Source organism: Dendrobates tinctorius, unplaced genomic scaffold (genome assembly GCF_039654945.1).
Source record: "Dendrobates tinctorius isolate UK_male_01 unplaced genomic scaffold, ASM3965494v1 ptg000084l, whole genome shotgun sequence".
Classification (NCBI taxonomy): domain Eukaryota; kingdom Metazoa; phylum Chordata; class Amphibia; order Anura; family Dendrobatidae; genus Dendrobates; species Dendrobates tinctorius.
Window position 1 is genome coordinate 37,901,508 of NW_027361752.1, and position 22,498 is coordinate 37,924,005.

At 46.7% G+C, this 22,498-nt stretch overlaps 2 protein-coding genes across 5 annotated transcripts in view; both read left to right on the forward strand.

Annotated features, from left to right (window-relative positions):
* Positions 1–22,498, forward strand: part of LOC141097395 (synaptojanin-1-like) — a 236,399-nt gene that overhangs the window by 128,746 nt on the left and 85,155 nt on the right. The gene's annotated exons all lie outside the window — the stretch shown is intronic.
* LOC141097394 (cilia- and flagella-associated protein 298-A-like) overlaps positions 5,721–22,498 on the forward strand; it is a 40,408-nt gene continuing 23,630 nt past the window's right edge. For all 4 annotated transcript variants that reach the window (XR_012233939.1, XM_073584529.1, XM_073584531.1 and 1 more), the window contains exons 1-4: positions 5,721–5,878; positions 6,817–6,957; positions 10,933–11,100; positions 20,263–20,330. Coding sequence is in view for 3 of the 4 variants with exons in the window: in XM_073584529.1 (XP_073440630.1) it covers positions 5,794–5,878; positions 6,817–6,957; positions 10,933–11,100; positions 20,263–20,330 (462 nt within the window). In the remaining variant the exon portion in view is untranslated. The remainder of the gene's footprint in view (positions 5,879–6,816; positions 6,958–10,932; positions 11,101–20,262; positions 20,331–22,498) is intronic.

Consider the following 22,498-nt stretch of genomic DNA (forward strand, 5'->3'; position numbering starts at 1 on the left):
AAGGCAATGAATCATAGAATCATAGAATCGTAGAGTTGGAAGGGACCTCCTGGGCCATCTGGTCTAACCCCCTGCTCAAAGCAGGATTCGCTAAATCATCCCAGTCAGATGTCTGTCCAGCCTCTGTTTGAAGACTTCCACTGAAGGAGAACTCACCACTTCTCGTGGCAGCCTGTTCCACTCATTGATCACTCTAACTGTCAAAAAGTTTTTTCTAATATCTAATCTGTGTCTCCTCCCATTCAGTTTCATCCCATTGCTTCTAGTCTTTCCTTGTGCAAATGAGAATAAAGTTGATCCTTCTACAATGTGACAGCCCTTTAGATATTTGTAGACAGCTATTAAGTCTCCTCTCAGTCTTCTCTTTTGCAAACTAAACATTCCCAAATCCTGCAACCTTTCCTCATAAGACAGGGTTTGCAGACCGGTCACCATTCTGGTCGCTCTTTTCTGAACTTGCTCCAGTTTGTTGATGTCTTTTTTAAAATGTGGTGCCCAAAACTGGACACAATATTCCAGATGAGGTCTGACCAAAGAGGAGTAGAGGGAAATAATGACTTCACGTGATCTAGACTGTATGCTTCTGTTAATACATCCTAGAATTGCATTTGCCTTTTTTGCTGCTGCATCACACTGTTGACTCATATTCAGTCTGTGATCTATTAGTATACCCAAGTCTTTTTCACATGTGCTGTCACTTAGCCCTATTCCTCCCATTCTATATATGCTTTTTTCATTTTTATTGCCCAGATGTAGTACTTTGCATTTCTCCCTGTTAAAAACCATTCTGTTAGTTGCTGCCCACTTCTCCAGTTTATTTAAATCTTTTTGAATCCTCTCTCTCTCTTCTCTAGTATTAGCTATCCCTCCTAGCTTTGTGTCATCAGCAAATTTAATCAGTTTACCCTCAATTCCTTCATCTAAATCGTTGATAAAGATGTTGAACAATACAGGGCCCAGGACAGAGCCCTGTGGTACCCCACTTGAGACATTCTTCCAACTGGATGTGCAGCCATTTACGACCACTCTTTGGGTCCGATCACTAAGCCAGTTATGAATCCACCTAACAGTTGCCTTGTCCATTCCATACTTAGTCATTTTTTCAATAAGGATTGTATGAGAGACTTTGTCAAATGCTTTGCTGAAGTCAAGATATACTATATCTACAGCATTTCCTTGATCCACCCAATCAGTGATACCGTCATAGAAGGAAATTAAGTTAGTCTGACATGACTTATTAGTTACAAACCCATGCTGACTCTGTTTAATCACTTCATTCTTATCCAGGTATTGACATACATGTTGTTTAATAATTTGTTCAAAGATCTTTCCTGGTATAGAAGTCAGACTCACCGGCCTATAGTTGCCTGGGCCTACCTTCTTCCCCTTTTTGAAGATAGGAACAACATTTGCTCTTCTCCAGTCTTCTGGCACTTCTCCTGTTCTGCAAGAATTTTCAAAGATTATGGAGAGGGGTTCAAAAATTTCTTCTGCTATCTCCTTCAGTACTCTGGGGTGTAATTCATCTGGACCTGGAGACTTGAATTCATTTAGGTTAGCTAAGTGTTTCCTCACTATCTTTCTGTTTATAGATATCCTGGATTCTTCTATTCCCTTAATAGGACTGTGAATAACAGTTGATGTTACATTTCCTTTCTTAGAGAAAACAGATGCAAAATAGGAATTTAAAAGTTCAGCCTTCTCAACATCCTGTCTTACCATTTCATCATTTTCATCCTGTAAAAATGACCCAAAGCATACTGCTAGAGCAACACTTGAGTTGTTGAAGGAGAAACGTGTAAATGTTCTGGAGTGGTCAAGTCAAAGCCCAGATCTTAATCCAATGGAGAATCTGTGCTCAGACTTGAAGATCACTGGTCACTTGGATGCCATCTGAGTACGAACTGATGGTCATGGACTGTTAAAAAGGGGGAAACTATTTTTTTTTCACACATGAGAAAAAATCTGGCATGAAGGAGTCCTTACTGGAAGAAAGCCTGAGTTGAATTGCATATCTGTAACGAGGGACAAGTAATGGATAAATGTTGTGTTGGGTGACCAAACCTCTCAAAAAAAAAAAAATTAAACTGTTTCTCCGATTCACTAAGACCGACGTTTTGCACAAAAGTTCACCTCTTAATGTATTTGACGTGTCTTCCAGTTGACGTGCACTTTTGTCATAAATGTTACTCCAGCTGAGAACTGTTACATACAGTCATATGTAAAAGTTTGGGCACCCCTATTAATGTTAACCTTTTTTCTTTATAACAATTTTGGTTTTTGCAACAGCTATTTCAGTTTCATATATCTAATAACTGATGGACTCAGTTATATTTCTGGATTCAAATGAGGTTTATTGTACTAACAGAAAATGTGCAATCTGCATTTAAACAAAATTTGACCGGTGCAAAAGTATGGGCACCCTTATCATTTTCTTGATTTGAACACTCCTAACTACTTTTTACTGACTTCCTGAAGCACTAAATTGGTTTTGTATCCTCATTAAGCTTTGAACTTCATAGCCAGGTGTATCAAATCATGAGAAAAGGTATTTAAAGTGGCCACTTGCAAGTAGTTCTCCTATTTGACTCTCCTATGAAGAGTGGCATCATGGGCTCCTCAAAACAACTCTCAAATGATCTGAAAACAAAGATTATTCAACATAGCTTTTCAGAGGAAGGATACAAAAAGTTGTCTCAGAGATTTAACCTGTCAGTTTCCACTGTGAGGAACATAATAAGGAAATGGAAGAACACAGGTACAGTTCTTGTTAAGCCCAGAAGTGGCAGGCCAAGAAAAATATCAGAAAGGCAGAGAAGAAGAATGGTGAGAACAGTCAAGGACAATCCACAGACCACCTCCAAAGACCTGCAGCATCATCTTGCTGCAAATGGTGTCACTGTGCATCGGTCAACAATACAGCGCACTTTGCACAAGGAGAAGCTGTATGGGAGAGTGATGCGAAAGAAGCTGTTTCTGCAAGCACGCCACAAACAGTCGCCTGAGGTATGCAAAAGCACATTTGGACAAGCCAGTTACATTTTGGAAGAAGGTCCTGTGGACTGATGAAACAAAGATTGAGTTGTTTGGTCATACAAAAAGGCGTTATGCATGCGCTGTATTGTTGACCGATGCACAGTGACACCATCTGCAGCAAGATGATGCTGCAGGTCTTTGGAGGTGGCCTGTGGATTGTCCTTGACTGTTCTCACCATTCTTCTTCTCTGCCTTTCTGATATTTTTCTTGGCCTGCCACTTCTGGGCTTAACAAGAACTGTACCTGTGTTCTTCCATTTCCTAACTATGTTCCTCACAGTGGAAACTGACAGGTTAAATCACTGAGACAACTTTTTGTATCCTTCCCCTGAAAAGCTATGTTGAATAATCTTTGTTTTCAGATCATTTGAGAGTTGATTTGAGGAGCCCATGATGCCACTCTTTATAGGAGAATCAAATAGGAGAACTACTTGCAAGTGGCCACCTTAAATACCTTTTCTCATGATTTGATACACCTGGCTATGAAGTTCAAAGCTCAATGAGGTTACAAAACCAATTTAGTGCTTCAGGAAGTCAGTAAAAAGTAGTTAGGAGTGTTCAAATCAAGAAAATGATAAGGGTGCCCATACTTTTGCACCGGTCAAATTTTGTTTAAATGCAGATTGCACATTTTCTGTTAGTACAATAAACCTCATTTGAATCCAGAAATATAACTGAGTCCATCAGTTATTAGATATATGAAACTGAAATAGCTGTTGCAAAAACCAAAATTGTTATAAAGAAAAAAGGTTAACATTAATAGGGGTGCCCAAACTTTTACATATGACTGTATTTCTGGCAAATTATGATGAATGTGTCAGTCAGGCGTCACCATGTCCCGTCCTATTCCAGTTCCGTCCCACATTGACGTAACTTGTCGGGAATGGGGTAAAAAAAAAAAAAGCCAAAAGTCACAGAATTTTTGCAGCAAAATTGTGTGATGTGCCAAGAAAACTGTGGAAAACGACTTAGAGAAAGGGGGGCAAAAAGTGTTAGGTAAGGATGCTTTCACATTGCATTGTGTGTTCCTAGTGAGGGACATGTCCAAAATAACCCTGGCTTTGGACAAATGTGCTGACCGGGCCAATAGACTGTAATGTTGACGCAGAGCAAACATAAGCTCCGCCGTGCACTTATTTTGGGAATGAACACCTACGGGAGGCGGACACTGAAACGCCATTTACTCCGTCTGAGTGTCTGCCTCCAGTAGGCTTAAGAATTGAGAGGCCTCAGTGGTTGGTACCTTTTAATGGGTTAGACCGGGATCACACATGCGAGGAATACGGCCGAGTCTCGCATGTTAATACCCGACACTGGCGCTGGCGCTGGGGAGCGGAGCGTGCGGCTCCATGTATTGCTATGTGGCCGCACACTTCGATCCAAGTGCCGGCAGCAGTGCCGGGTATTAACATGCGAGACTCGGCCGTATTCCTCGCATGTGTGATCCCGGCCTAACTGAAAAGATGGTGACACATTGCAGCTTTCCAGATAACTCAGATCTCTTCATCAGGCAATGACTAATACAAAATCTGAATGATGTTATATTAGTCTAGCCTGATGAAGAGACCTGCGTAGTCTGGAAAGCTGCAATGTGTCACCATCTTTTCAGTTAGCAATTAAAAGGTATCAACCACTGAGGACTCTCAATTCTGAATATTCTTCTCTCTACTGGCTAACACGGTACAAAGATCTACATCTTCCCTGTATCCAGTAGGCTTATGCTCCCAAAAATGCTGAACAGCAGAGCGCACGGTCACTCCGCCGTCACCCTTACAGGCCATAGACCGCGTCGGCGCGTGCATCCGGACCCCACCTTTGGGGGGTATTTCGCCCATATGCCTCGAAGGGGGACACAGAACGCGATGTGAAAGCGCCCTTACCCAGAATGGTGACGCTAAAAACTGCAGCTCTCCCTCCAAAACGTATTTCCTCATCAGGAAAAGAAATACAAAACATTTTTGGAATACGGCAACACACGACCCATTGTTTACGTGTTTTGATTGTGAAATAGTCTCAAGACAATTTGATTTCCATGTAATTTTACTCCGCGTCAGAAAAGGATAACGTCACTGCACGGGGGACGCAGAACACGGGAGCCAAAAACACCGACAGCAGACACGACGGGTATCGCCGGGGATCGGCTGGAGCTGGGGAATCGTTATGGCGCAGTGACACTTTCTAAGGCCACGTTCACACGGTCAGTATTTGTTAGTCAAAACCAGGAGAGGAACAATCAGGGGAGAAGTAGAATAGAAACCCGTCACCGCTCCTGGATTTATCACCCGCTCCTGGATTTGGCTTATAAAGACTGATGGAAAATACTGAACGTGTGAACGAGGCCGTAAAAAAGATAAAAACAATAATAAATTAGAATTGCAGTTTTTTCACCATTTCCACTCGCTTGTAATTTGAATTCCCGTCTTTCAGCGCCTTATTAGTTATAATTAATGATACAAGCTACAATAGAAAAGCAAAATGATCATTAAAAGGGAAAGTGTCTGTGAGAAGCGTCACACGTCCCAGCCCCAGGAGTCTCCATGTCCGGGAGCCACAGAAGCCACTGGCTGATAACAGAGAGCAGCAGCCTGCACTGAGGAACTGCAAGGCAAAAAGCTACAGAAAGCGAAAGCTGGTGACGTCACACGTTCTGAACCAATCAACTTCTACTTAGCGTATAGGAAAAGAGAGCCATCCAATCAGCGATAAGAGGTGTGGCTTCAGAACCAGAGACTGTTACAGGGCCTTCCCTGGTGCCGGATGTTGATAGTCGTCTCCGTGGAAACAGGCGCCGGAAGTTCAGTGTGTAGCAGTCCGCAGGAGAGGCAGGAGCTCGGAGCTGCAGGTGAGCACTACATGTATCTTCTGTAGAGGGGGCCGCCGCCCCTCTGAACCCTGCCAGGTGGGTGAGAGCGTTCTGCCATCTCACCCGCTTCATGGAGGCTGATGGGAGTTGTAGTCGATCTGTACTTGTAGTACGTCTGATAATCTGACCCATATTTGACCCAGTAATTCCGGATTACAGGAATTGTCTGTATAAAGTTCTATTTTATGCTATAGTGTGAGGCCAGAGGTCAGTGACTGACTGTGAAACTACAACTCCCAGCATGCCCTGACAGCTGGAGTGTATCTGGTCCAGACCCCCCTGACGTCAGTGATAATTTGTATCTTACTATAAAGGGCAGCATGCTGGGAGTTGTAGTTCCCCTGCAGCTGGAGAAGACACAGATATATGGGATAATGATCCCTGTGCTAAATTAAAAGGGGTTGTACAGCGCCACCCCTGACCCTGGGTTGTGTCAGGTATCGCAACACGGCCGCATTGAATTGACTGGAGATGAGCTGCAGTACCGCGTACAACCCATGGTCAGGGGGTGGTGCTGTTTCTGAAAGAAAGCAGCCGTAGTTTATTTTTCTAATTCTGGACAATCGCTTTAAGGTTGTTAGAAATCATCCGGTAGTCCTGCTGCTGCAGAAGCTCTTTGTGAAGTGTGTGACAGTGACTTCTGCCCACTATTGAGTGATTTTTATATAAATCCTTTTATAGTTTTCATAAAGGACTTCAGTCATTGGTTGTAGAGGAGAAAGGAATTTCTCCCAGGATGATCCTTGACTGGAGACGAGACCGGAGCCCCTGTACCGCCGCTCGTCTCTTCATTGTCAGGTTCTGAAGCTGAATTGTGATCGTCACACAGATATGAGCAGAACGGTCCATAAGAGTCTGCTGGGATGGGTTTTCCCCCATGTGATGTGTCTGCTTTGTTTTTTTCTTTTATACTGTAGAAATGGTGCGATTACACGTGAAACATGGAGACGAGAGCCAGTTCTTGTTGGACACAACCGTTGACGCTCCTGTAAATTTACTGGTTGAGCAGGTGACCTCCATATACAATGGCCGACTGAAAGTCAGCAGGATCTGTGCCGGTGAGAAGAGCGAAGGAAACAGTGGAGCCTCCGATTACAATTATCCATGACCGAAGTTACAGGACCTGTCAGCGGGATTTTAGATGATTACTAGTTATCTCTCTCTTTTTTTCTTTCTCGCTCTCATTTTCTTTTTCTCTTTTGCCCACTCTCGCTTTCATTTAAATTATAACTTTTACTTTCTTACAAAAAAAAATAAATTTAGTTGTCCTTTAATCGGCCCTGGAAGTTTTATGGCACAAGTACAGTGGGGTTGGACTTCTCTTGTCAGTCTGGATACTATCTACCCCCCCCCCCCAGTTGCCTCCGATCTATGTCTGACTTGTCTTCTCTCACTTCGGTTGTCTCGTTGTCAACCATTGATCTGAGAAAGCAATCTGCGCATTCGCCGCCCTCGACAGAGCCGGCACCTGAGCTAAATATCTGCCGGAGAAGGAAGGTCTCTGAGAGATCAGTGGCTGCTTAGTCATAGACCGAAGTCAGGCGGGGGGATACAGATAAGACCGGTATGAAAAGACCACGTGTGGCATCCCGCCCTGCTGCTCTTAGCATTAAGCTTCTGCTGATTCCAGAAGAACGATAAAATGGATTTCTTTCCCCAATAAAAGGTATAATTTTCTTTAGCTTCACAGTGTCATGACAGCCAATTCTTTAGTTAAGAATCGAAAACCCTGCTGACTGTTCCTCTTTAAGCTCTGAGTGCCCCTTCAGAACATAGTAGAGGGTCCACAGCTCAGGACCTTCTTCTTTAGCAGGATTAGTCACTGTGTGGCTCTTCTCTCCCTCTGCAGGGCCGGGCTCATCCATACATTACACATTGCTGCCTGAAAATCACAGGCTGATGGTTTTCTAACACTTGAATTTTTACACAATTTATTTAATGTTTTATTGTTCCCTCCCTCGAAACTGTGTTGTAGGGGTGCCAGTGGGTGGACAGAGAAAACCCCATGCTTGTTTTTAAAATGCACTTGACTGCAGCATTTGAGGAGTTAACCAGTCAGTATTGAGTGTTTCCTTAGCATAAAGGTGCTCTGCGGGAATGAGAGAGAATGAGTCTCTGGTAAAATTCAGACTGCAGCCCGTCCTAGTCACATGTCAGTCTGGGCTGACGACATACAGCTCCTGAGATCTGTGTCTCAACTGATGAGCCGCATCACACACAGCTCAGTCGGTGGCCAGGAGCATGGCTATCATAGCAGAGCACAAAGGGGGTTGTCTCCAGCTTCATCCTCCTCAATATTTATTTGTTTTCCAGTTGGGCTAAGTCAGTCTTTGTGCACTTCTATAAATCGATCAGACTGTCGTAGGAGAATTAAGCTGGAGATCTCACCTAGCACTATGTGGATTAAAACCTATTTCTTCACATATCACAGCCGCGCTCCCTGATGGCGACTGAGGAATGTGTGAAACTGCTGTAGAACGGCTCCTGTGCAAACACATGCAGTGGCATGTAAAAGTTTGTGAACCGTTAAGCAAGTTGAAGCGGAAATGATCTTTAAAAGGCCTAAGTTTAAAGATGACACATTTCCCTTGTATTTTAGGCAAAAAAAATATATATATATATATATATATATATATATATATATATATATATATATATATATATTTAAAATTGTAAAAATTACAAAAATGGTTAGTACCTTGTAGCACCCCCTTTTGAAAATATCACAGCTTGTAAACGCTTTATGAAGCCAGCCAAGAGTCACTCAGTTTGTGTTTGAGGGATTTTCATCCATTCTTCTTTGGAAAATTCTTCCCGTTTTGTGAGATTCCTGGGTCGTCTGCAGGCTCTGCTATTTTGAGGTCTAACCACAGATTTTCAATGATGCTTATATTAGGGGACTGTGAGGGCCAACCTTCTGCTTGCACCTTTTAAGTTAGTATAGTGTTGATTTTGACATGTGTTTACGATCATTATCCATTTCTAGAAGCCATCCTATTCCTCTTTTCAACTTGGGCTTTTTTATAGATGGTGTTATGTTTGCATCAAAGTTTGTTGGAATTTACTTGAATCCATTCTTCCCCCTACCCGTAACGTTCCCCATGCCATTGGCTGCAACACAACCCCAAAGCATGATTGATCCACCCCCATGCTTAATGGTTGCTGAGATGTTCTTTTCCTCTTTTTTTTCTCCACACATAGAAGTGCTTCTCACTAAATTCGAATATCATCAAAAAGTGAATTTATTTCAGTTCTTCAGTGCAAAAAGTGACTCTCCTATATTATATAGAGTCATTACAGAGTGATCTTTTTCAGGTGTTTATTTCTGTTAATGTTGATGATTATGGCTTACAGCCAATGAAAACCCAAAAGTCATCATCTCAGTAAAGTAGAATACTTTATAACATCAGCGTAAAAAATTATTTTAAAATCCGAAATGTTGGCCTACTGAGATGTATGGTCAGTAAATGCACTCAATACTTGGTCGGGGCTCCTTTTGCATCAATTACTGCATCAATGCGGCGTGGCATGGAGGCGATCAGCCTGTGGCACTGCTGAGGGGTTATGGACGCCCAGGTTGCTTTGATAGCAGCCTTCAGCTCGTCTGCATTGTTGGGTCTGGTGTCTCTCATCTTCCTCTTGACAATACCCCATAGATTCTTTATGGGGTTAAGGTCAGGCGAGTTTGCTGCTAATCAAGCCCAGTGATACTGCTGTTTGTAAACCAGGTATTGGTACTTTTGGCAGTGTGGACAGGGGCCAAGTCCTGCTGGAGAATGACATTTTCAGCTCCATAAAAGCTTGTCGGCATGGAGTGCTCTAAAATGTCCTGGTAGACGGCTGCGCTGACTTTGGCTGTGGTTATCCCGGTTGCTTGTGCACATTTTTCTACAACACTTTTTCCTTGCACTCCACTTTCCATTAATATGTTTGGACACCGCAATCTGAACAGCCAGCTTCTTTAGCAATGGCCTATTGTGGCTTACCCTCCTTGTGGAGTGTGTCAGTGACTGCTTTCTGGACATCTGCCAAGTCAGCAGTCTTCCCCATGATTGTGGAGCCTACTGAAACAGACTAAGTGACCTTTTTAAATGCTTAGGAGCCTTTGCAGGTGTTTTTTGTTAATTCTAATTTACTGAGATAATGACTTTTGGGTTTTCATTGGCTGTAAGCCATAATCATCAACATTAACAGAAATAAACATGTAAAATAGATCACTCTGTGTGTAATGACTCTATAGAATACATGGGTTTCACTTTTTGAATTTAAGTAAATTAACTTTTTGATGATATTCTAATTCAGTGAGAAGCACTTGATCATTGTGGCCAGATAGTTCTATTTTCACCTCATTGGTCCACAGGATTTGTTTCCAAAATGCATCAGGCTTGTTTAGATGTTATTTTGCATTCTTCTGATGCTGAATTTTATGGTGATTACGCCGGATAGCTTTTCTTCTGATGACCCTTCCATGAAGGCCATATTTGTGCAGGTGTTTCTGAACAAGCCATAACCCTAACAGGCTAATTAAGGTCTGAAACCTTGGTTAAAGTTATTTGAGCAAACAAATCTCTAAGGGTGCCCAAACTTTTGCAGCCGCCCATTTTCATTTTTGTAATTTTTAAAAAAAAATTACCATATGTATATATTTTGCCTACAATACAAAGGAAATGTGTCATCTGTAATTTAGGCCTTTTAGAGATAATTTCATCTTCAACTTGCTTAACTGTTCACAATAACAGTAACTTTGACCAGGGGTGCCCAAACTTTCACATGCCAAGCGCTGTTGTATGGTGCTGCTGACCTCCTTCAGTTCAGCTGCGAGGGAGACAGTGGCAGCTATACCTGCCATAGCTGTTAGTCACGACCACTGCTGCAGAGGCGGACTTGCGGAGCAGCTTTGGGAAGGGGCACATTCAGGTCCGATACTGCCGCTCTGAATGGTCTCTCAGACTGGAGCGAGGTGCGAAATATATGGCAGAACTGAAAGCATCATATACAGTAAAAGCATCTTATACTGTGCTTGCCATTCACAGAGATGGAAGAATTGGCTGAACACGGCATCACACTGCCCCCCAACATGCAAGGGTTAACCGACGAGCAGATCGAGGAGCTGAGACTGAAGGATGAATGGGAAACTAAGTGCGTGCCCAGCGGAGGAAGTGTGTTCAAGAAGGACGAGATTGGAAGGCGGAATGGACATGGTAATGATGGCGCCGGCTGAGCGATCCGTTGACCGATCCACACACTGCTTCTGGGTTGCTGGATGAGTCTGAGGGTTAATTTTTTTGGCGGGAGATTGGATCTTTAATGGAATCAAATCGTGTAAAATCAATAAACGTAGTAAAGTACAGGAGTCGGGAGAGCATTGTTTTGATTAGGTCTAAATCCCGAGGCTGCACTACTGAGACCTGTGAATGATCTCGCGTCTGATTTCTATTAGGAGCGTTGTGTGATCTCAGACTTACCCGACTGCACCCAGCAGTAATCGGACCAGGGAGTGCTGTCATGGGGTTCGCTCTTCAAGTGATCATTTCCACATAATAAATACTAAAAAGTCTTCACCCATTAAAGCGGCATGTTCTCACTGAGTGTGACTGTGATTGACAGCTCCATTCCTTCATGGAGAGTCTGACAGCCTTGTGCCTAATCAAGTCCCCCAGGGCTGTCTGGTCAGAGCACCTGTTGGGGTATATCTTGGGTAGACCCCAATACAGTGGTCCGCAACCTTTCTTACATAGGGAGCTACACTCAGCTGTAATAGAGGGTCTTCAGCCACATCCAAAGCCCCCCAAAGAGTGACATCCAGCTTCTGCCGCACTCGCACCACAGTAGTGACACCAACAGCCCCCATTATCGGCATAGTGACAGCCACAGCTTCCTGGCAGAGATCACACGGAGTCCGTATACTTACATCCAGGGGTTCCCACCTTCCCCCCATTCACTATTCCTGCATCATACGCTCCCACCACTATCTCATCCAGCTTTAATCCCCTCCTATGACCCTCAGCATCATCTTATCTCCAGCTTTAGATACTTAATTGGGGTATTGCCATCTTCAAGATCCTATCCCAATATATGGTAGGTGTAGTAGTAATAATGATATTATTATTACCAGCAAATACTTACAATTAGAAATGTAGTATAGTTCTGCTGATAAGTTATGTCGCTTACCCAATGTGCAGGGCATTGCAGTATTTTAGGTTACAACCACTGATCAAGTGATAGTTATTTATTAGTGATGAGTGAGCGTGCTCGGATATTATGTTATCTGAGCATGCTCGGGTGCTAACCGAGTATTTGTGTCGTGCTCGAATAACCTGTTCGAGTTGCCACGGCTGTTAGACAGCTGCATCTTGTTAAGGAATGTTCCCATGATCAGTGAACATCCGTAGCGTCCAATCCGCAGCAGCCAGGTGTTACAGCATAGTGGAGGGGATCATCTGCCGGGAAAGATGCGTGAAAGGCGGCATCAAAGGCAGGAACACGACATATGACGACGACGTGACCTACATATACGTCATATGTCGTGAAGTAGTTCAATGTGTGTATATGTTCGGAATGTGAGTGTATTACTATACTAACCTAGCGCTTCTTTCTCGGGTGTCCAGCGCCTTCTTCTGCTCTTCTCAGTGACTGCTCCGCAATTTCGACCAGCCGGTTCACTCTGTGCTTGAGGAAGGAGTCTGTTTTACAATGTATGTCTATGGATTCCTGGTTCTGACGCTCCATAGACTTACCGTATTTACTCTGTCGCCTTATTGGGGGACACAGAACCGTGGGTGTTATGCTGCTGTCCACTAGGAGGCGACACTATGCATAATCTGAAAAAGATTAACTTTGGCTCCTCCTCTGCAGTATACACCCCTGGACGGCGTCAGCCTTCTCCAGTTTTTGCTTAGTGTCGCAGGAGGCACACCTAAGAATTTTTTTTACTCCGTCTTTTTCCTGGATTTTTTTCCAAAGGACTACAGATGAAGAAAAGCGGGTCTCCAGCGAGACTCCCGGCATGGCTCCCTCCTCGGTCCCCTATTAGGGGTACCCGGTTGAGGTCGAGGTGGTTTTTTTCCCCATGTCGCTCCCTCCCCAGTCCCTCGGGTCCTGGTTCGAGGTCGAGACCCCCCTCCTTCCCCAACCCCTTTGGGGTCTGGGTTGAGGTTGAGGAGAGGATGAAGACCCCCTGACGGTGACAGACGCACCCTCCCTAATCCCCCGCAGGGGGCATTAGGTTGAGACGCCTCAGGTAGGGTCGGAGTACAGGCAGCATTCCACAGCTTCCAGGGACCCCAGACCAGCTGAGGGATCCTGTTGGGGCCGGGGGAGGGTGCGTACTGGATGGCACAGCAGAGACAGGGCTTTTTCTGCGTCCCTGTCTTTGCAGCAGCAGCGGCTCCATAGCGCTCCGGGGGGCCCCCCATACAGGAACCGCTACCCCTGCTACCCCCACCGCTATCCAGTCGACCATTCTGGGGGGGTTTGGTACAAATCCGCCCCCCCCCCCGGACTACCGCGCCGCTCTGGAGCCCTCCTGGGCATCAGGCCTCTAATTTAGACCGCGGCTTCGGCCTAGCCGAAGCCGCCGCCTTTTCCCCGCCCCCCCGGATGACTAAAATGACACACTGAAGTGTCATAGAAGGGGCGGATTGAGGCAGAAAGGGCGCGTTTCTACACAGCCCAGCGCGCCATTTTCAGCTCTCCGCCCCCTCCTCCCTCTCCTCAGAGTCCCGGTGGCCATTTTTTTTTTTGGATGAGATCCAGGAGAGGAGCATCACACCAGTCTCCGGGGGGCACAGAACTGGGATCTGTCGGCGCTGGACCTAGGGGCACACCGGTGGGGTAAGCTCACAGCTGGGTTCTCATACTCAGCTGTGAATCTATACTTCCTATAAGGCTTTCTGTGGGTTCCCTCTGCGTAGCCACCCCTGTACGATCCCTTATAGCCAGCCTCTGTGCACTATGCAGGGCTCGAGGAAGAGAACCAGGCAGGAATGTTTCTATGCATTCTGCACAGCCTGCAAAGCCACGCTCCCTAGTGGCAGCACTGCGGGGACTGCATCCAGAACTCTGGGTCAGAACCCCAGGGAGTCCCTACTGACGCTTCAGTGTCACAGGCCACGCCGGAATGGGCAACTCAGATGTCACAGTCTATGACACAGTCCATAGACAACCTAACTGCCACATTGCTGCAAGCTCTGCAGAGTCGGGCTCCGGCTATGGACGTTACACAGCAAACGGACAGCTTGTCTCAGGAACATGCTGCTTCCGACTCTCACAGACGTAAGCGGACCCACAGGTCTCGATCACCTGAGTCATCCTATAGCACAAGGTCGTCCCCCTCCAGGGAGAGACAGCGTCATTCCAGGTCTCCTAGGCAGTCTCCTGTCACAGACAGACAGTGCAATTTACCACAGAGATCCCCCATCACAGAAGACCCCCGCCCCAGGTCGCCCTCCAGGGATCACCTTAGCGAGGCACAGGATTCGGAGGGCATCTGTGACTCTGACTCAGATAACGAGACGGAGAGGTCCGTGGTACCTTCTCCCCCTAGCAATACAGCGCTAGTTGAGGACATAATCTCTGCCATCCATCGGGTGCTAAAAATTCCAGAGTCGGCCCCGGAAGTCCCGGAACATAGGATTTGCTTCGAAAGTGTTCATAAACCACCTAAGGTCTTCCCTAATCACCATGAGTTTGAGAAAATACTTGCCAAACAGTTTGCGCAGCCTGAGAAAAAATTTGCTAATCGCAAATATTTGGAAGCGAAGTACCCCTTCCCACAGACAGACACCAAACAATGGACAGATCCACCTGAAGTGGACCCCCCGGTTTCGAGGCTAGCAGCGCAGACCTTACTCTCTCTGCCAGATAGCTCAACTCTCAGGGACGCAGCAGACCGGCAAGTAGAACGCATGGCTCGTTCTATTTTCAAAGCGGCAGGCGCCTCTCTGGGCCCTGCGTTTGCTTCAGTGTGGGCGGCCAAGGCCATCCTGGCTTGGGCCAAAAAACTACAGGAGGGTCTTCAAGCTTCAAATCCTGAGCTCTCAGACCAAGCGGTCCAGATAGCAGTGGTAGCAGACTACATGATTCATGCAGCCCTTGATTCCGCAAGAGGTGTAGCGGGAATAGCATCAAACGCCATCACGAACCGACGCATCCTCTGGCTGCGAGAATGGAAAGCGGATGCGGCCTCAAAGAAGTCCCTCACGCGACTTGCGTATCTTACTGGAAGACTTTTCGGCGAAAAGTTGGACACAATGATAGCCAATGCCACTGGGGGTAAGAGTACCTCTCTCCCTCAACTAAAACCGAAACGCACGTTTAAACGAAGAAACCAGACACGATTCCGATCCTTTCGGAATTCCTCGGGCTGGTCCGTTTCGCGCCCAGCGCAAAACCGTAACCGCTCTCCACGCAGGGACAACCCACGGACGCAGCAGCGACCGGACAGGTCTTGGCAGTCGAAAGCAGGCCAAGCGAAACCCAAGGGAGGAAAACCTCCGAACTTCGCTTCATCATGACTCACGAACTCCGGAAGACACCCCACCAGTAGGCGGCCGACTTTTACTCTTTCAGCAAGTCTGGCTGCCTATTACAGAAGACAAGTGGGTCAGGGAAATAGTGTCTTCCGGATACAAGATAGAGTTCACTTCCGCTCCACCGAACCGGTTCTTCCTCTCTATTCCTCCAACACTACCAGACAAGGCTCGTGCTTTCCACCAAGCGGTCTCCTCTCTCCTTCAAGCAGTAGTTGTGGTGCCGGTTCCCGCGAACGAGAGATTCCGAGGGTTCTACTCAAATCTGTTCGTAGTCCCCAAGAAAGGAGGCAGCGTCCGACCCATACTGGACCTAAAACAGCTCAACAATTACGTACGGGTCCGTCATTTCCGCATGGAGTCCCTCCGGTCCATCATTGCATCCATGGAGCAGGGAGAATACCTTGCCTCCATAGACATACAGGATGCGTATCTGCACATACCAATTGCCCCCGCCCACCAAAGGTTTCTCAGGTTCGCGATCAACCAAAACCACTACCAGTTTGTCGCCCTTCCGTTCGGACTCGCCACGGCTCCAAGAACGTTCACCAAAGTCATGGCGGCCACCATGGACGCTCTGCACTCAAGAGGCATTCTAGTCATCCCGTACCTGGACGACCTCCTCATCAAGTCTCCCACTTTCAAAGACTGCGAGGTCAGTGTCTCAATCACAATAGACACACTGAGTCGCCTGGGATGGCTAGTCAACCTACAGAAATCGTCGACTATCCCAAGTCAGACTCTAACATTCCTGGGAATGTTATTCGACACCTCCAGGGGCCTGGTGCTCCTTCCCAAGGACAAGACACTGGCCATCTGTCTGGGAGTTCGTACACTCCTTCGCAGTCCTCCACGATCTCTCCGGTTTGCCATGAGAGTCCTCGGCCGGATGGCAGCAGCAATAGAGGCAGTGCCATTTGCCCAGTTTCACCTCAGGGTCCTTCAACTAGCCATACTCAGATCTTGGGACAGGAATCCCTTCTCCCTCGACAGGGAGTTCAGGTTGACGTCGTCAACCAGGAGGTCCCTGCATTGGTGGCTCAAACCAACCTCGCTTTCACGAGGGAAGCCCTTTCTCTCAGGACAATGGAAGATCCTGACTACCGATGCAAGCCTGACAGGCTGGGGGGCGGTGCACCTACATCACAGGGCACAAGGCAAGTGGTCACCGAGGGAAGTGACATTGCCCATCAATATTCTGGAAATCAGGGCCATCCTCTTGGCACTGAGAGCCTTTCATCACTTGCTTGCAGCCTCGCACATACGGATACAGTCGGACAATGCCACGGCTGTGGCATACGTGAACCACCAAGGCGGGACCCGCAGCGCCCAGGCGATGAGAGAAGTGGCGCATATCCTCCGCTGGGCAGAAGACACGAGGTCGGTACTTTCTGCGGTCCACATTCCGGGTGTAGAAAACTGGGAAGCCGACTTCCTCAGCAGGCAAGGAATGGACTCGGGGGAGTGGTCTCTCCATCCCGAGATTTTTTACCAGATCTGTCAACGTTGGGGAACCCCGGAGGTGGACCAAATGGCATCCCATCTCAATACCAAGGTCCCCAATCTCATGGCCAGGACACACGACCCGCGGTCATTCGGAGCGGATGCCCTGGTCCAGGACTGGTCCCAGTTCCGACTCCTGTATATTTTTCCACCCCTCCCCCTAATCTCCAGGGTCATGAGGAAGATCAAGCAAGAGGGAGTTCCAACCATCCTCATCGCGCCAGACTGGCCCAGACGTACATGGTACGCCGACATCGTTCAACTTACTGCAGACGTCCCCTGGCGTCTACCCGACCGTCACGACCTTCGGTCCCAAGGTCCGTTCTTCCACCAGAATTCAGGGGCTCTCAATTTGACGGCATGGCCCTTGAAACCTGGATTCTAACCCAGGCAGGTTTTTCACCGGCAGTCATTGCAACTATGATCAGGGCAAGGAAGCCTGCCTCCGCCAAGCTCTATTATCGTACCTGGAGAGCTTTCTTTTCTTGGTGCGAATCTCATGGACAAGTCCCACTCCCTTATTCCCTCCCCGAAAGTACTAGGTTTTCTTCAATCGGGCCTAGACGCCAAGCTATCCTTAAGCTCGCTTAAGAGTCAGGTGTCGGCGCTTTCAGTCCTTTTTTCAAAAGCGCATTGCTATTAAACCGCAAGTCAGGACTTTCATCCAGGGAGTTTCCCGATTGGTTCCTCCCTACAAACGTCCGCTGGATACGTGGGACCTCAATCTGGTCCTGACAGCATTGCAAGCTCCACCCTTCGAACCTCTTAGAGGAGTTCCACTTTCCATTCTGTCTCAGAAAGTGGTTTTTCTAGTGGCGATCACCTCTTTACGCAGAGTGTCGGAATTGTCAGCACTTTCCTGCAGACGGCCTTTCCTAGCTTTTCACCAGGACAAGGTGGTTCTCCGCACGGTACCATCCTTCCTTCCGAAAGTTGTGTCCAACTTTCACCTCAATGAGGAGATTTCACTGCCATCCCTTTGCCCGGTTCCGGTTCATAGAGTGGAGAAGGCTCTGCATACGCTTGACCTCGTCAGAGCATTGCGGATTTACGTGTCCAGGACTGCACCTTTCCGGAAGTCTGATTCCCTCTTCATTCTTCCGGAAGGTAGTCGCAAGGGGCTGCCGGCTTCCAAGGCTACCCTTGCCAGGTGGATCAAGTCCACCATACATGAGGCCTACCGACTTAACAGTTCCCCTCTTCCGGCCGGTATCACGGCACACTCTACAAGGGCAGTAGGGGCCTCCTGGGCCATTCGGCATCAGGCTTCGGCACAACAAGTGTGTAAGGCGGCCACTTGGACCAGCCTACACACGTTTACGAAACACTACAGTGTTCATACCCAGTCGTCAGCGGATGCGAGCCTGGGTAGACTGGTTCTGCAGGCGGTAGTGCCCCAAATTTAGGGATCTGCTAGCACAATATTCGTCCATTGCTTCCCAACCAGGGACTGCTTTGGGACGTCCCACGGTTCTGTGTCCCCCAATAAGGCGACAGAGTAAAGGAGATTTTTGTGTACTCACCGTAAAATCTCTTTCTCTTAGCCTTTAATTGGGGGACACAGCTCCCACCCTGTTGCCCTTATGGGCCGTTGTTTTACGGTTGAGTTCTCATATTGTTCTTTGAGCTCGTACATAGTAGCCTTCTTACAGGCATGGTTATGTTATTTGGTTACGTTCCTCCTAATGCTTTGGCACAAAACTGGAGAAGGCTGACGCCGTCCAGGGGTGTATACTGCAGAGGAGGAGCCAAAGTTAATCTTTTTCAGATTATGCATAGTGTCGCCTCCTAGTGGACAGCAGCATAACACCCACGGTTCTGTGTCCCCCAATTAAAGGCTAAGAGAAAGAGATTTTACGGTGAGTACACAAAAATCTCCTTTTTTGGACCTTAAGACGCACTTTTTTCCCCCAAAATTTTTGGGGAAAGTGGGGGGTGCGTCTTATGGTCGCAATATACTAACCTCTGATCATGGCTGGTGCGTGTGCCGTGGAGCTCTGTGGTGTGGTGGTGGCGGCGTGTTGTGCTCCGGTGCAGGGTCAGCGGCTCTCTGTGCTCCGTCGGGGGCTCCGCCGGCATTACTTCAAAGCCCGGAGGCCCCCGCAAATCCGTTGCTGGCTGCCGCTATGCTGCGGTGGCCTCCAGGAACATGGACGCCGGTCCGGGGACGGCGCATGCTCAGGTTCAGATCTCGTCCCGAGATCTCGGGACAAGATCTCGTTGCCGAGATTTGAATCTCATCTCCCGAGTTCTCGGGACGAGATCTGAACCTGAGCATGCGCTGTCCCCGGACCGGCGGCCATCTTCCCGGTGTCCATGTTCCCGGTAGGCCACCGCAGCAACATGGCGGCAGCCAGCAACGGCTTTGCGGGGGCCTCCGGGCTTTGAAGAAATGCCGGCGGAGCCGCTGCTCCTGCATTGGAGCCGCCGCCCCTGCACCGGAGCACAGCCGGCCTCCACCACCACACCACAGTGCCCACCTGCCCCAGCAAAGCCCACCAGCCCCAGAACAACCAACCTGCCCCAGCACAGAGCCGCCGCCACCGCACCAGCCTGAACCACTGAATGACCCCTGTGACCACTCCTCCACCTGTGCCGGATCGCTTCCCTGGTAAGCTGAATTCGTACTGTAAGACGGACCCCCCCCCCCATTTGACACATTATTATTTTTTTCTCTATTTTCCTTCTGACAATTTGGGGTGCATCTTATGGTCCGGTGCGTCTTATAGTGTGAAAAATATGGTACGTAGCAGAGAGTAGAGTCTTCAGAGGGGTGACATCACTGAGAAGAGAACACCGGAGAGAGCAGGGGTAGGCGAGTATATGAGTACACTACACTACTACTTGCATATACAAACACCTTTAATTAATAAAACGTAATGGCAGCCTTTCTTTAAGTGGTAAATTAGTAATAAAGGCCTTGTATCAGTTGTTCTCATCTATTAATCTAAAGCCGTGGATTGAGACCACTTATTAGGGCAAATCCTTAGTGTAATCCTCTAATCCGATCTGTTCGTTTTACACATTAGAGTCGTGCCATGTAACGGGCATCGGGGAGGAAACATATTCCCGGCAGATGCTCTCGGTATATTAAGGCGCCATTTTTGGTGGTCAGTATGGCACGATGGTGTCCGTAGAGGTTGTTATTGGTGCAGATTTTTTTTCTTCTGTGTTATAATATCCACTAATACTTGTAAAGCAGATGGATCACTTGGGACAGTCCTAGGGGGTCTTATCATTAGCCTCCTCTATAGGTATGGGAGGGATATTCTTACATATATGTACAGTGTATAGGATTTCTTATGTTTCTTCTGTGTATTTTTTTTTCAGCACCAAATGAGAATATGAAGAAGGTTTTGCAGAAAACGGTGGAAGAAGCCAAAGCTTTAATCTCAAAAGTAACGTTGTGTACATTGTGTGCGTGGGGACGTCCTGTCTTACCACGTGTGTCTATTATATTCATAGTCCAAACAATAGCCGGCACTTACATCTTCTTAAAAAAAAAAAATTGTTTCATTGATCCAGTAGTCCAAAAAGGCACCAAAATGGTTGACCACAAAAGTGCAAAAATGAAAAAGGCAGAAACGAAATCTCCGCTGCTCCCAGACCGGCATCGTCCTTTATCAGGCTTGAGGACGATGCAGGACTGAAACATGCTGCCTGGGAGCAGCGGAGATTTCTTTTCTGCCTTTTTCTTCTTTTGCACTACTGGATTAATAAAGCAGTTTTTTTTTTTTTTAGACTGTGAGTGCCGGCTATCGTTTGGACTGTTACGAGAGTATTTTACCGTGCACCCGGACAGGTGAGCTGATTTGCTCCTTTTTTACATATTATATTTATCCTATTTACTGACCATGACTACGGACGGTTCCTGAAACGCGTCGGTTTTTGCCGTGATGCGATATTTGTAATGTACCTGGAACCTTTTTAATCTGTACTAATTAATTGGTGAAGTTTTATACCCAAGCGGCTGGATACCTTCTTCTGCTTTATACTATATACGGAGCTCTGTTCGTTTCTTCCTTTACCGAATCCGTTCACTTCTATTTACAAAAGGAAAAAAAAAACAGATCCATGAAGCAGAAGGAATAACAAATGAAAAAAGAAGAATAATGTCTGATTGCCGGGCTCCATCCGATCCCCATACTGGGCATCCTGCGTCCCCTGTCTTGTTTTTTTAATAGTGGTACTCGTGCATGAGCGTGGACCCTTCATTCATAGTCCGTGGGGCTGACGGACCTAGCCATGCACTGCTAACATTCACCTCCAGGGGGAGCTACCATAATATAGTTACTATTGAATTTAAAAGGTGCTTCATAGATTGAATGGATGAATGAAAATTTAAAATGTCAAATTTTTGCAGACTTTGCTTACACCCCCCGAGTCTCACTAATGTAAAAAGTATATAGGCAAAATTTCAAGACGATCGAACAATATTTGGAGGTTGCACACGTTTATCAGTTTAATAAAAAAAAGTATACAAAAAAACGGATTTTCAATGTTAAGTATTTTTTAGTAGAAATTCAAACAATTAAAAACTTAGAATGATAGTGCCAATAAACAGTCACATTGATGGGCCGTATCATGCGTATTAAATGATTTACACTAATGTGCTGTGAAAGATGCGGCTCCTTCTTTTGTTCGCTTGGTGACGGCTTTTCTGATACTCGACAGCTCTTAACAAGAACTGTTTCTGTGGTTCATCTCTGAATTATTAAACGTCTTTATCAGAGCAATGCCCCTTTCCGCGGTGTCATTCACCACCTTTAGGGTGTGTGCACACGCTGCGGATTCTTCTGCGGTGTACAGTACCATTATAGTCAATGGAAAATGAAATCCGCAGTGCAGACGGTGCGGAATTTTCCGCGGTTTCAAATCCGCAGCATGTCAATTCTTTGTGTGGCTTCCGCAGCGGTGTGGCACCTGCTCCATGACAGGTGTCGAGCCGCAGAAAATCTGCAGATACACAAATCCGCGCAGAAAATTCCACAGCACAATCCGCAGCGTGTGCACACACCCTAAGAGCATTTACGGAGCTTCTTAGTGTATCACTGCAATATTCTTCTACGTCGTGGATCCCAAACAATTCAGAGAATGTCTTTGTTTTACTTGTAGCAAAATCGCTGAGGTCTTTTCCTTCAAAAACGAGGTTTTTACCTTCCAACCCTTTCAGTTCCTTTTTCTTTGCAGGTTTGGTTCTTAAATTTTCAAACCTCTTCTCCTTCTCAGCCTGACCGATACGTTCATCCAAAAATGCCAATCCTAGTGTCTCTTAGCCACTGTGAGGGCCCGTTCTCTGACCTCTTTATCTGGATAATACTGCAAAAGCTGTAGCATCTCCCAATCATTCTTTGGAGCCCATCGACTTATTCCTTTCAATTCGGTATTAGAAATATGCAGGTGTGTAGTGAATAGCACAATTTTGAGAACATATATGGCCTTTGCCATCCACCTTGCTTCAGTCCGAGCCCCTGGAACCCTAAATTCGAAGTCGTTTTCATCCCAACCTCCAAGATATAGAAGTGATAGTTGTAATAGCTCTTTGTAATCTTCTCTTGGATGACTG